The sequence below is a fragment of the Aulonocara stuartgranti genome (genome assembly GCF_965226115.1).
Source record: "Aulonocara stuartgranti genome assembly, chromosome: 15".
Classification (NCBI taxonomy): domain Eukaryota; kingdom Metazoa; phylum Chordata; class Actinopteri; order Cichliformes; family Cichlidae; genus Aulonocara; species Aulonocara stuartgranti.
The window spans coordinates 41,836,681-41,851,840 of record NC_138951.1 but is presented as its reverse complement, the minus strand read 5'-3'; the positions used below and the strand labels follow the sequence as shown (position 1 = coordinate 41,851,840).

The 15,160-nt window shown below is 43.9% G+C and overlaps 1 protein-coding gene across 1 annotated transcript; it reads right to left on the bottom strand.

Annotated features, from left to right (window-relative positions):
* Nucleotides 1-699: 699 nt before the first annotated feature.
* On the bottom strand, nt 700-14,165 carry hyi (hydroxypyruvate isomerase). The gene is made up of 8 exons (XM_082506048.1): nt 13,843-14,165; nt 11,310-11,421; nt 4,542-4,656; nt 3,040-3,118; nt 2,152-2,201; nt 2,016-2,085; nt 982-1,116; nt 700-900 (listed from the first exon to the last, which is right to left on the bottom strand). The coding sequence occupies exons 1-8, from the start codon at nt 14,039-14,041 to the stop codon at nt 842-844; spliced, it is 819 nt and encodes a 272-aa protein (XP_082362174.1). The 5' UTR covers nt 14,042-14,165; the 3' UTR covers nt 700-841.
* Nucleotides 14,166-15,160: the final 995 nt, after the last annotated feature.

Below are 15,160 nucleotides of genomic sequence, written 5' to 3'. Positions count from 1 at the left end.
TAATGAAAGTACCAGAAATTTGTTTTAATATATAAATCTGTCCCAACTCTGAGTTTGTCAAATTCATCAGCTAAATGTTCAGGAAATGGTTTACACTTCATTACTTGGACTTCTTCTAGTAGCAAAGCACTTAATCAGCTGTAAATATGAGAGGACCTTAATGCAGTTTGGGGCAAACTGGAAAGTTTATTCATTTCTGAAAATACTATTTTACATCGAAGGAAAGTTTATTTTTCTAATATCTCGGCTACACGTCTCGGAAAGAAAACCCACTTCAGCACTTTAACTTTTCAGCCCTGAAGGTCATTTTCTCAGACGCCAAAACTTCAAATATAACATTCATTAGTTCATTATTAAATGTCATTATGTTGCAGTTATTTGTTTTAAATGTCGTACCAGGAGTCAAAATATTTCATTCAAAAACGAATTCTTAATCATTTGCTCCATCAGGCTGCTACTCTAAGATTTTTTTCTTAAGAAACACCTTTGATGTCGAGCTTGCCTCTCACAGTCAGTATTTTCTACTTCTGAGCCTTCGGCAGCTCTGCCTGCTCCGTCCTACGTTCCTTCCACCTGATGCTACGAAGAAACTTATGGAAAAAATGATTTGAACTTTTAAAGAACAACATTGCCATCCTGAATCACTGCTGTGAATGAACTGAGTGCACCGATGAAGAAAGAAGCACAAACCCAGCAACGATGAGGAGGAAGTCGTGTATTCACTTCTTTCTACAGTGTGGAAACAGATTCAGAGAGGAGGACACAGGAGTCTGTGCAAAGTCCGCGTGCTGCAGGTGGAGGTCCGTCGGGCTCTGGCAGCTTTATGCTCCGTCACCTCCTCTCAGCACTTTCTGTGAGCCCAGTACTCTTTGATCCAGCCGAGACCCTCGTCTGTGGAGCCTGCAGTGCAAAGAGAGAGTTAATTACGGCTGTTTTCTAAGTCTTTTTCATAATCATTCCTTAAATCACACGAACACTCACCTTGCGGCTTGTACTCACACCCGATATAACCCTGGTAGCCGATGTTTTCCAGTGTGTCGAACAGGTAGCTGTAACTGAGCTCTCCGGCGCTGTCGGGCTCATTTCTGCTGGGAACCTGAGCAATCTGGACGTGACCTGAGAAACGTGGCAACCTATCATCTTGTGATGTGTTCACACGAAACATAAAACCAGGTTTTATGTGTGAAACTGCCCAAATTTGTGTTGGGCAACATAAAGAGCAGAAGTCAGCGCCTGACCAGATACCTACTGTGGATAGGATTACCTCCAGTAACACGGAGGACCTGGGAGTGCTTTTGTCCTTCAATACAGACACGAAAGAAACACGTAGGACTCTTTCATCTGTGCAATGATGTGTCAGAGTGATGCTGAAAATCAGCCCGTGCATTTGTTACTTCTACACTTCAGTCGCGCTGCACACAGAACTAAACTAGACAGAAAGACTTCTGCCCAGTGCAGACACAGCCTCTCTGAGTGCAGCTGACAGAGGTCAGTGTCCATATCAAGATTATGAGGTCTGCAAGGTGATTTTAATTAACATCCTTAATGCCACTTGTGTGATAAGACACAGATACCTTTAGTCTGCCTCTGAGAAAGAAAAAAGCATGCTGCTCGATAACAAGGTTCAAGTTTTAAAATGTCATTTACGGCAGCCTACAGTCAGTATCTGATGCTGATGAAGCAAACGACCTGATGGACCTCGTTTCCTCTGTAGCTGCTGTATAAAGGCAAAGCACATCATCAGCAGGGTAAGTCAGTTCCCTCTGCACATCCAGTTTTTGTGCATTATGGCCATTTCCTGGCTCTAACTCAAGCCACCACGCCGTCACCCCCACGAGTTCGAGCACTTTCAGAATAGAAGAGACAGGAAGTGTGAGTGACGGCAGAAATTAATAAAGAAGAGAAGGAAAGACAGGCAGCCTCTGCAGATATTAACCCAGAAGGATTCGATTTGAGGTCTTGACTGCTATAACTGATTTGAGTTTTTAATACCAGATGAACATTTGCATACTCACCAATGACAGGAATATACTTTTGAATGTTTTGTGTGAGGTTTCCATCCATTATTTGCCAGTGAAAGATGTCCTGAAACAGTGTAGACGGCTGTTACGTTATTTGTCTCCACTTTAGACACATTTTGAAAGAACCCACCATCTGCAGTTTCATATTTGGCTTTCCAACCTTCTCCAGGATTGCAGATGCTGCAGACAGAAAAAAGAAGCATCTACATGTGCTGGAAATGAGACGACATACTGAACGTCATCATTACAACATCGCGCCGTTCATGGTTCAGGGTCACTGATGAATAAACATACCAGCTCACATTTAGGTTGGGATTTTACCGCTTTAGCTGTTGACTAATTTTAATGACACAGTCTGAAGGCCTTCACACACCAGATGCATAAAAACTGTGCAGTTTTTGGACCGATTGTTAATGCAGCAGCTGTAATTTCACTTTTTAACCAAGCTCGATTTTTCGGCTCGGAATAAACCGATCTGACCAATCAGACCACTGCATTTGGTTGGTCCAGCTCAGCGATGATGGAAGATTTCATTGCTGCTGTTGGAAACAGGCTTTTGCATCATTACGTTCACGAGTTAATTTGGAAAAAACAAACTGATGAAAGTCTTTAAAACTTTACCAAAGTCTACAGGTTGCACGTGCAACCACTGCCATTATTCATTTTGATGTCTGAGACTTTTATGACTCTTTGGAGAACAAAAGTAGTGAAACTGGTAACTAAGGTAACAGGAAAAGACGTAGGCAGACACAGCAAAGCAGTGTTAGCATGTCTGCATGAAGGACATATAATACACTCGCATCTAACATGATATCCAGAGGGTCAAAGGTCACGAGTATGACACCTGGACTGAGCCCTGATATTATCATCATTCTAGTCAACCAGTCAACTCTTACTTGAAGCTCCAGCTGAACTCATAGTTTGGTCAGGTCAGCGGTTTTTGATCATTCATATGCAAAAGTAAACATAACGTGTTTCTTGATGTCAGTTCAAGGGTGTTTAGAGTGGGCGGGCTTACCCTGATGAGGAGAGTCCAGAAAATACCCGGGGTCTGTAATCCTGGTGTTGATCGGTTCAATCAGTCCAGTGATTCCTTCCTAAGAGCGATAGTGTGATTGGTGTAACTTGAATCATATTTTTCATTCAATATACACATTTTAGTACCTAACAGGGACTCAAACCAGCAACCTTCAGGTTACTAGTTGCCAGTTTCAAACTCTGGGCATCTCATATTTTGCTGCCCAAGCTAACATCCCAGACCTGGCTCACCACAACGTACTACAGGTGTCCAAAGTAGTGACTGTTGACAAAAATAGTTACCGAGAAATCCAAACGTTTGGGGAAAAGCCTGCACACTGTCCACAGAAGAGTCGAGAATATCGCCCCCGAGCACAGACCCTGCTGTCCTGTCAGAGGCGCTTCTATCTTTGCTTTTACTCTGCTCAGTAAGTGCAGAGTGGAAAAGGTTTCAACAAAAACACATCATTTTGAGTCATTTTACACAAAACTATAGCAGCCGCCCCCCCCCAAAGGAACAAATACAATCACAGCTGTTGGCTTTTACGCTGATTTTACCAGATAATGCTGCAACTACTAGAATCAGGATTTCAGCAGAGAAACAGCAAGAATAAAACTGGAGTTTTAGTGTGTGCCAGCTTTGGTCTCTATTAAATTACAGTATACGAGCACATATACAGCCTCACATCATGGCCTTACTTTCAGCAAACAGTTGGTAAAAGCCAATGTGTCCCAGTGCCAGCCCTAGAATGGATTCAATTATGTTTTATTGTAGGTCTATTTTGCAATGACTTCTAGAAGCTCCACACGAGTGCAACTGTATGTATTAAAGGGATAAATTGAGCATGAAATATTTGAAATATCAAGATATAAACTGTCTATTGTGGTATAGCCTAAAATCATTGTCCACAGGCCATTACACCCAGCTCCATCTCTGTTCATATCTGGCAACAGTGCAGCTAGAAACGATACAGAAGTGCTTCAAACGCTGTCGCAGGTCAGTGTCGGGGCTCGTCCACGTGGATGCACATGTGGTTTTCAGAGTATTTCGCTGAAAAGCAGCCGTGTCAGACACCGGAGAGTGGAGGGCTGGGAAGCGGTGACAGGGACGCCAGCTGAGGTGGAAAGTCACTGACTGATGTCGCAGTGGGCGTGGCTCTCAAGCAGAAGTTTGTGGAGAAGCAAACGGCTACAGAGCACTGAGTGACTCTCACGTTAGCTCATCTCTGTGCGACAGCTTCAACCACTGGAACAGATCCAGTTGTTAGCGTGGAGATCCTCTTTCTCAGCCACGACACCAAACCGCCTCCACGTAGGCTCAACCCACTCAATTAAACATATATTTACCTTTGCTGTGCTCATCACGTGCACTCTGAAACTCTGCCTTTACTCGAGTGCAGGGATTAAATCCTTTTTCATGCCCAAAGGGGAATGCATTCATGAAAGATTTATGACTGCACTGCCGTGACAGTAGTGGTATGTTGGACAGAGAAGGTCACTTACCTTTGAAAGGATATCAGCGGCATATTTCAGGTTCTGCACAAAGACCGTCTCCATTTCCTTAGCAACCGTTGCTCTGTCAGAGTCCACGGGAACTCTCCCAGCCATCAGGTGAATCCTGGAAATGTAGAAAAGATGGCACACAGGAACATCTATTACTCTATTCTAGCTTTTAAAACACATTTATAAAGACTGCTTTTGTGCCAGACTTATTAACTCATTCACTGCCAGCCATTGGCAGTGAATGAGTTAAGGGAGCTGAGCTTGTCCCAAATTGGTCTGAATCGACCTTTTTCACAGCAGACACGTTGTCTGGTTAAAGCAGGTGTCATTAACAATGCCTGCGTTCTGCTGAAATGTGACAATGAGTCTGCACGAGCAACACCAGCAGCTAGATGGATTTGTATTTTTCACACACTGTGCCAAATCAACATGGCTTTGTTCAACTCTGTACCTGCAGGGCAGCTTTACACACCTGAGAACAAAAGTGACACACAAAGATCTCCAAAAGGTGCGTTTGTTTGGTTTATCAACCATCTAATCAAACTGGCTCAAATTATGAGATAACTCGGCGGCAATTACAAGAATTAAGAGACAAACAAGCTTTTCAAATTTACGTTGCCAGCTGCTCGGAAACAAAACAGAAAAATGAGCCGACAGATGTTGAAAAGAGACGTTTCCAGCACGTTCCAGGGAACAGCCGGGCGCTCGGACACAAGGGGCTGTTTTATGACTCGCATTTGGCAACATGTCTCCTTGTTTGCAACTGTGGTCAGTCTAACACGCAATGATGTCCAGTGAGGATCTGGAACCATAACGCCATGTCACAGGTCAGCCAGCATCCTCTACATGAACAAAGCAGTGGGGATGATGTACGCTTTAAGTCCAGATCAACACACAATGTCTTCACTTAACCTTTAGTGGAAACGCGACGCTCCCGTAACTGGATAAGACAAAAAGGAAACGCACACTGCAACATGAAGTAGAAATTTCTGCTTTACATCTACGGAGCATCAGCGAACCTCGGCGGACCTCTCTAAAATCTCGCACCATTAGACAGCACCATTAAGAGGCTTAGCCCGCCCCAGAGCGGTCATCAAGAACCTTACGCTGAAATTTCCTGTAAATTACTCCGATTGTATCAGGGGACAACGCCAACGGGCGGAGTTATTGATTGCTGTGACGTCACGCCTATTTACATGAACTGAATTGACTTTTCCTGGTGGTACTTTGGTCCCGACCACAGTGGACTCTGGTGTCTGCTGCACACAGCTGCTTCTGTTCGCTAAATCTCTGCAGCCTCTGAAGACAGCATATGTTGGCAAATCTGTAGCCTCAGATGCCAGAAGTGTGATTAACTTCATTATAACACATCCAAAAGATATCAGGCAGTTAATGCATTTTATGAAAAAGTCACAAAAACCAGCAAAGCTGTGACTGAAAGCTTCCAGTAACCAGAAAATCTTCAATGCAAATTTTGAAGATGAACCAGAAAATCAACAGGAAGTTACAAACCAACTGCTTTGACTGTGTCCAGAACATCTGTGCACGGTGCTGAAGAGATATCAAATGAAATTAAGTTCAACTATTGCTGAGCTTTACTTTCATTAAGTACCAGCTGGTGTGTCGTGACTTAATCAGACGATAACATAACGGAGCGACAAATGACAACAACTCTCGAGGAAATGAGGGCTGTGCAATAAAATGCAAAAACAATTCAACACATCCACCAGTAAATCACCTGCTGGCTGAACCTGCCAAAGCAACCGCAGCATGTACCAGTAATGCTGCGGTTGTGTCACTGCCAGCACAATGAAAATGACCTTTGATTTTCTTATACTTTGTATAACATTTGGCAGAATGAGTGGACACCATGTGGAGAAAGCAGTCTTTGTGTTTTAAAGTAAATGTGTTTCGGCTGCTGAGAGCACAATGTTTTACTTAGTGAAGGAGCACTTACATTTACAGAGTGGTATTACTAGGCCATAAACGTTGCCTGGTGTTCAGCAGACAGTGTTTGGGCTCTTGCTGGCAGCCATGCCTCTTACTAAAGTGCCTTTCTTCTAGCTGCTCTACTATCATGGCCCGAGAAACGTCTGAGCCTGGTTGACTTGCAACTGTAAGTAAGTTAATTTTATTTATGCCGCACTTTTCAAGAACAAAACACACAAAGTGCTTCACAATGTGTTATAAAGAAAGCGCACAGATTTAAACCATTTAAACCATGTAAATGGATCCAGCTAAATAAAGGCAAGCTTGTACACAAAGCTGAAGTCCACCGGGAGCGAGTTCAGCCTGGACTCACTGCTGGAACAACCAGCATCACTCAGTACAGCTCACTGAGAGAGACAGCTGACCCCAGAGAGCAGGGGGGGTGATAGTGTCCCATTTTTATATTTACAATATTTAAAAATACTGTTGAAAAAAGCTACGAACAGCTGGGAACAGCAGCATTATTGGTGCAAACTAAAACTGAAATTCAAACCTTGGTTTTGATGACTACTGTCAGTGATGACAGACGACCTGTTAGTGTGAATTTAATGTCACAAGCTGCCAGCAGAAGCATCATAGTATAACAGCAGTGACACAGTAACAGATGCAGTTGGACTGCAAACATTCAGCGAGTAATTTGAATAATTCCATCGTAAAAAATTCTCGACACAAATTCTTTGCTTCGTTTAACACACGGCTCTGGAAATGTGAGCCACTGAGAACAGAACTGCAATACAGGTAATACAACTTAGGAGCAGCAAGTAAACAAAAGGTTAAGTTAATTAAGTTTATTAAGCCCGCCAATACTGACAACACCACAGCAGCAGAGATGATGATGGTCTAACATGGAGCCAGAGTTTACACACTGCGAAGAACAAACCTCTGAGTCCAAAGACGAGGAGTATGTGGTCAATGTCCCCGCAATTAGCTGAGCTGACGACATGGAATATGTTGACGGGTTAACCAGAGATGAGCCGGAACCACGCGGGTGGCCAGCGCCCCCCAGGGAGACGAGGACGTGCTGGACGTGTGGTTTGTTGAGGGATGAGCAGGAGAGCCTATCGCAGTGCGCCGCTACTGCTGCGTCGGCCGGCCACAACGACGTGTCTCTTTTTCCCGTGGACTGACCCTCTCCTCTGCCAGCTCAGGACACGTTGTAATTCTTATCCTCCCACCGGAGCCCATGACGGCCAAAAACTGGCGTCCCATGTTCCCGACTTGGTCTCTGAGCTGACCGCATCATGCAGCAAAATACTGTCACCTGTGTCACTGTGGACCTGGATGGTGCTGAGGAGGCTGGCTTAGCTGGAGCTGTCCCTGGCTGCTTATCTGCCCCCGTCTCACAACCACGGTGACGGTTGCCCCACAACTCTGCCGTTCACGCACTGCAGCTTCAGCACGCGCAGCTGGACAAGATTTATCGGGCTCAGGCACTGTCGCTTCGTCACAGTGCTCCAGACGTACCAGGCGATGTCCCTGGTGGTGCTCGGGCTGCTGGTTCCTGCAGACAGCCCGCTGGCACTTCTCCTTAACAAGGTCATAATCGCCACTGATTAGATCCTTCGTGCGCCCCGCTATGCAGTAGTGGTATGGAGTGCTGCACCCTATGCAGCACTGCCTTGGCAGAGGGATGGTGTTGATGGGAGTGGCACAGAGGTACCTGTGGCTGACGCTCTTTGATTTCCCAGACAGGGACAAGGCTGTGTATTTGACGAACCAGTGTCTGCTGCTGGGCTATTCGGACCATCACTGGAAGCAATGCAGGCTGGATTTGATCTGAGGAAGAAGCAGCTCTAGCTCTCACAGGCCTGCCACTCCTCTGCCGACCTGCGAGAGAGCGGCGCCCACGGCTGCTGCGGGTGACCTTGCAGCGAGCGCACAGCCTCCGTATCGACTTCCACACCAGCAAACCCTCGGGCCCAACAAGCCTCAGCCCTCCTATCTCTGGGACCGAGTGGAGAATGGGTCCAGAGGCAGGGAAATGCTGCTTTTCCCTCTCTGTTGCTGTCCAAGAGGCACCACTTAAGTTGTGTTTAGGTTGTCGGCCCCAGACAACACTGCACTTTTCTACCACCGTCTACGAAGCACAAACCCCCTGCACACGAAATTTCTCAGGTTGTAACTCCAAGTTTGGGTATATTGAATTTTCAGGTGACCAAATCAAGTGTTCCTGCTGTGTTTCATTGCTGTGCCCCACCAAGGTGTCTCCAACAAACTATTAATGTACACGGTCCTGTGTTACAATCAATGAAAAATGCTTATTCAAATGCTCAGCCTGCAAGCGAGTGAGCCAGGCCAGGCAGGTGATGCATTTCCCCATGAACACACTGGCAGCGTTAGCACCCCTCAGAGAGATGGGTGTTTGCATCTTATCTGGACCACTGGGCTCTCGTAACTTGCTAAACAGAGGAGGTGGCGACATAGCTTTTGCTGGAGGATGCTGACGGTAACCACAGCTTGCATGTTAGCTCTCTGTCCCTGGAGGGAGCCCTGGCTGCTGCACCAGGGCTCTCCGACTGGCAGTGTTGTTTCACAACGTGGTATCCACCACTGCTTCTCTGATGGGGTGGGGAGCTCTGTGTGATGGCGCATCAGTGAGAGGGATCTGGACCACAGCACAGGCTGCACATCGATCACTTACTAGCAGTGTTCTCAGCTCTCAAGCATTTTCGTCTGATTCTGAGGAGCCAGAATATCCAAGTCAGGATGGTCTCTTATATAAACAGGCAGGGAGGGGTATCTCCAGTTCTAGAGAGAGCACATCGGCCCCGCATGTCCTCAGTTCATCATGATGACAGGTTCAATTTGACAGCTAAGGGTCTGCCCCCAAGCATGGTAGCAGCAATCAGGAGCCTCATATGCTTACAAATGGGCAGCCTTTGAGGAATGGTGCCAGGACCATCCCAGTTATCCATTTCGACATTCCTGCAGGAGCTGCTGGATAAAAGCATTTTTTTTTCTACAATTGAGGCTTATTAAGCAGCAGACAGGGTGAGAGCAAGTGCACCTCCCCTTGCTATGCGTTTCTTTGAAAGGGCTTCACGGGCTGAGACCCGTGGTTAGGGTCCGCATCCCTGTATGGGACGTCTCTTTAGTGTTGGAGGCCCTCTGTGTATGCGAGTATGTGGATATGAAATGTCTTTCATATAAGACTGCATTACTTCTTGGTTTCCCTTGTGTAATTATTCTGATTACTTGAAGAATCAATGCAGCCCTATTACACAGCACAAGACAAATGCAAGCGTTCGTATGACTACACGCTTGTTAATAATAGAGCAGGGCGATATGGCCAAAAATATTTATCACAATATATATTTGAAAATTTGCGATAACGATATAACCGACGATATAATTGATGCGAGACAAAATACAACTCCACAACATTACTAGCGCAAAAACACAACCTTCCATTTATTTTCACTTAAACAAGAAGCTGGTTTTTATGTACATTAAAGCTTTATAAAAATGTAACAGTGCAAATGCAAATTCCTTGCTGAAAGTTTAACCAAAAGGCATTTCCAGTAGAAATGGGCTGACATATCCTGAGCATAACCATGTATAATATCCACTGAAGTTAAAAAGAGGTGCTTTGCAACATTAAACTGCAGTGTGCAGTACGTATTTTTCGGACCATAAGGTGCACGGGATTATAAGGCACATTAAGCGAAACAAAGCAGTCAGATAAATCAAACTTTATTAAACTCATTCTTCCTCCACTTCTGTAACATTGATTCATTAATGTTGAATTCTCTGGCAGCTGCTCTATTCCCATGTTGTTGCAGTATATTAATGACTAACCTCGTATTGTGGATGGATTATCTCAGTTGTTCTCCTGACTGAAGTTTGGTCCGTTTACAGCATCCTGCCATGCGATTGCATTTGTTTCTAACCATGAAGAACCTTCACGTTAACTTTTATAAGTGGAAAAGTGTTAGTGTTCGTCCTCCAGCTTCACTGTTTATGCTATGCTAACATAGCTGTGTCGCTAGCGATCACGTAGCACATCATTATATAGCAGCTAGCCCAACTTCAGTAACCCTACAAACGTCACTGCTGTTTAGTTTCCTGTCTTCATTTATGTTGGAAGTGATAGCAGAGCTGTACGTTTGATTTTTTTCAGAAATCTCTCAGTCAGAACATGCTATATCATGCTTAGGTAACTAGCGAAACTAGCGAGCTAACTTCCGCTAGCTTCCTGCTAACTTCTAACTCCGTTAAATGTAATAACTTTTGTTTTCATGGATGCCTGGAAGTTAAACTTTATAGTTACACCTGGTAAAGCAGCAATGCTGATCGTTTTATTAAAGATGAAAGAATTTAGACAGTTTTTAACTCTCAGTGATGCTGCAGTGTTGTTTGACCTGAAACATACGGAGTTTAGGACCCAGATTACTCCCAGATTTAAGAGCATCTTAGTCCGACAAATATGACAATAACAACGGCCGCTTGCATGTTCTGCAAAAAAATGTGCTTTGTTGTGTATCTGACGGACAAACACCAAACCAGTTCCACATCACTGAAGTTGCACCATTTTTACAAACCAATTCTGGTTCATCTGTTTCACTCAACAATTGGCCATGTGCGTATGAAAACAAAGGCACTGCGCATGCGCGTTTTACTCCCATTCTATCGCGATATTTCATTTTCCTATCGTTGCCTAACATTATACCGGTATTACCGTGAACGGTATAATATGGCCCAGCCCTAGTTAATAATATATGCAATTTCTTTGTTTCTCAGGTTGGAGGTTAGGGGATAAAAAAATGGATTTCAATTTACCTCTTACAGTCCAAAGCTCTGGCATACTTCACACTTAGATCCAGTCCCTCTCTGAACTCTGCTTCTCTTCCAGGAACTGCTCCAAGACCGAGATCACCTGCCTTTATATCTCCTGCAACACACACACACACACACACACACACACACACACACCACTCTTAAGCTTAATTTCTGTGTGTTGAATGCCTGCTGTAGTGGGTGACATCATTGTTAGTGTTTATGATGCGTCTTCATTGCTCTGCCTCCGTAAGTGAAACTGATGATCTTGTTGCTCTGGGTGATTAATAATCTTGAACGACAGTTACTTTTAATAAAACCCTGAGGAAGAAATGAGGACTTCAAAACCAAAACTATTCACAAACTGTCAGAGCCGTGAAAATAGGGAAAACTGTTTGTCTATGCTGGCAGATTCCTACCCAACATATCCTTGTTCTAATCAATATACTGTGTTTACACTAGAGATGGACCGATCCGATATTACGTGTCGGTCCGATACTGACCTAAATTACTGGATCGGATATCGGAGAGAAATAAAAAATGTAATCCGATCCATTAAATATCACAAGAGCACCTCACAAAACTTGCCACATGGCCTAACTCTGCTCATAACCGCAGCACGTCGGAGCAGTGATAGGGCAGGGATAGCTCAGTAGGTAGAGTGGTTGCCCCATGATCGGAAGGTCGGGGGTTCGATTCCCCTTAACAGCTACCCTGAGGTACCCCTGAGCAAGGTACCGTCCCTACACACTGCTCCCCGGGCGCCCAATGGCTGCCCACTGCTTCACTGAGTGAATGGGTTAAATGCAGAGAGCAATTTCCCCACGGGGCTCAATAAAGTACAATAATGTACACACTTTCTTCAGTGTGGTCACGTGATAGAGCGGCTGTGGTGCGAGACCTGTCGGCGGTCTGGTTGAGTCTCGCTACCAAACCAGCATTTCATCTCCGAGGAAGTGATCCCAGAGAAGTAAAGCAAGTGTGTAAGTCCATCTCTGAGTGTTTGTAAAGCATTCCAGCGTTAAGCTTAACAACCGATATATGGAGCGACTGCCTCCCCCTCCCTCTCCTGCTGCTACTTCAATCATGAAACTGATCAATGATCAGCTGATCGGCTTTTCTCTCGTTTGTTTTTGGCCCACTTTGCTTTTCAAGAGACAGCAAAGGGCAGCTCAGAATTGAAATGCACACATGTTCATATCTCAGATTTGCTCTTTTGACCAAATTGGGACTATGCATAAAAAAAACAAGTTAATGCAATTGCATCCATCCATTATGTTCCCCTCATTCAAATTTGGACACCTCTGGCAGCAGGGTATTCCATACATCCTTCTCCCCAGTCACATTTTCCCTCCGGGGGGGGGGGGGGGGGGATTCCCAGACCTCCAAAGGGAGGTGCCTGGGAGACATCTTAACCAGTGCCCAAGTCACCTCAACTAGCTCCTTACAACATGCAGGAGAGTCAGCACCTCGGAGTCAGAGTCTGAGTCCTACAAGTCTGAGGCCACAAAAACAGTGGAAGTCTCCCACTGTGTTGGAGAAGAGACGCTGCCTCAAGCAAGAGAGTTCAAGCATTTTGAAATCTTATTGGACCAGCAGATTGGTGCAACATCAGCAGTATTGCAGGTATTGTATTGAATTGTCAAGGTGACGAGAGCACCAAGTTGAAAGACTGAGACAGTCCATCTACGTCCCAACTCTCATGGAATTTGGGTAATGACCAAAAGGTCGCAAACTCATGCAGTTGAAATGACAGTATGGTGGCTGGGTTCATTCTTAGAGAAAGGGTGAGAGCTCAGATGACTGGAGGCATAGTGTGGAGTAGAGCCGCTGCTCCAGCATATCGAAAGAAGACAATAAATGCAATACTTTTGTTAACCCCTTGAATTATAGCTTAAAGTCTACACTTCAATCAGATTTTATTTATTTATTTTAAATGATCAGTTTCTCCCTTTATTAACCACCTCTCAGTCAGCTGAGAGGAAACATTAACACGTTTCGCCAGAGAGCCACAACTATAAGGCCACCCTGCCTCCCCCTCAATGACATGTGGGACAGGCTCCAGCCCAACTGTGACCCTGAACTGGATAAGCAGATGATGCATGGATGCGGTAAGACTAGGGGTGGAACAATCCTCAAACAGACTGAAACTGTGACACAAACACAATGCAGCGCTATCGTCCTGTACTCACCCTGTACTGAAACTGCATTAGTTACATTAGAATAGCTCAAATGTAGTATTTTTGGCTTTGTAAAACATGCCAGTAGTAGTGGAGCAGTAGCACTACCTGACACAGGCCTGACTGGCTTTGTATTGGATTTAATTTGTATTTTTAATTTTCAAATTGGCTTATTTAAGAATATTTGTCATTAAAAGAAAAACAATTAATATATATCGTTTTAAGAAGGTCGTGGGTTTTTTCTTTTATTGTTGTGCACTCCCACCCGGGAGGAAGTTGCTCTCCACGCCATTCTTCAGCATTGGTAGTTAACATGAACAGCTGCGTGTAACGGTGCGACCCCCTCTAGTGTCTACCTGGCGGGGTGTTGATAAGGACGACCTCCACCCCTGTGGCCTTTCTGACTCTCTGAAGCTCCTGTAGATCCGAATCGTACAGCCACGCTGCCTCCACAGCCTGAAATCCAGCCGCGGCTGCTGCTAATATTCTCTGGCTGAAGTCCGGAAGCTCTGTGAACAGCCACGAAATATTCGCACAAAACTTCAGTGGAGCCATTCTGTTAAACTTCCGAGGCCAACGACCGAGTTCAGCCGTCCAGCTGAACTTTCTACGTGCTAACAGACAGGGAGGAGCTACGCTAAGCTAGCTACATTTCCGTCGGTCTGGACCGGAAATGGAAAGCAAACCTTTCAAAATAAAATAAATATTATTTGAATTTTTATGTATATAGAACACAGTTCCTTGAAAATGTTCTGACGTAAAGCTAAAATATAATTAAAACAAATCACCATTGATATTCAATTGTTTTACACCACATAAAACCATTCGGGGCCGAACAAAATTCATGAAATAATTAGAGCCCTTTATTGTGAAAAATAAACCGGAAACGTTAATCTTAGAACGTCAGAGGAGACCGGTGTTATCGTCACGTGATTGGCAGCGTGCGTCCTTGCTTGTTTTTCTAAATCCAGTACGATTATAATTTTATTTAATCTTATTTTATTTTACTTTGTTCATTTTATTCTACTTTATTTTACTGTAAAATTATACCTTAAAGTATAAATAATACAAAAATAATAATAAAAATGTAATATAAAAAACTAAAGAAAAAGTACAGCAAAGAATGACTTTTAAATAAGATTGTAAGTATGCGGATAAATGTAATCTCAGGTAGGAAAATACTGTTTTCCCAAAGTTTTAAGTGTTTTAAAATACACTGTCTCCAAAACAATAATGAGTTAAAAACAGTGTTAATGTAATATGTTCAACTCCAGCATCTCAATGTTTATGTTTTCCTTGTTGCTTTCTTTTCTTTTCTTTGTTCGTTTTTTGCTTGTTTGTTTGTTCTTTTGTTTTATTTAAAGACAAATCACAAATGCAAAAAAACGTATTTCAGGACAATGTTTTTGAAATAAAACTCTATTACTGAACTGTACATTAATTTACTTACCACACACTTACAAAAAACTGATATCATACATTATTGCTCTGGTTCATTTGATTCTTTATTGTTTGACTTATTTCAGTCTTTTTTCTTTCCATTTAGCAGTTTTGGTTCGTTATAAAACATCTGTCATGTTTATCATTGGAAACCTTCAGATTGTGAGGTTTGGCAGCTCAGTTTATCCCCAGTTTGTGCTCTTACATGGGCTTCTAGCTAACAACAGCTATTCA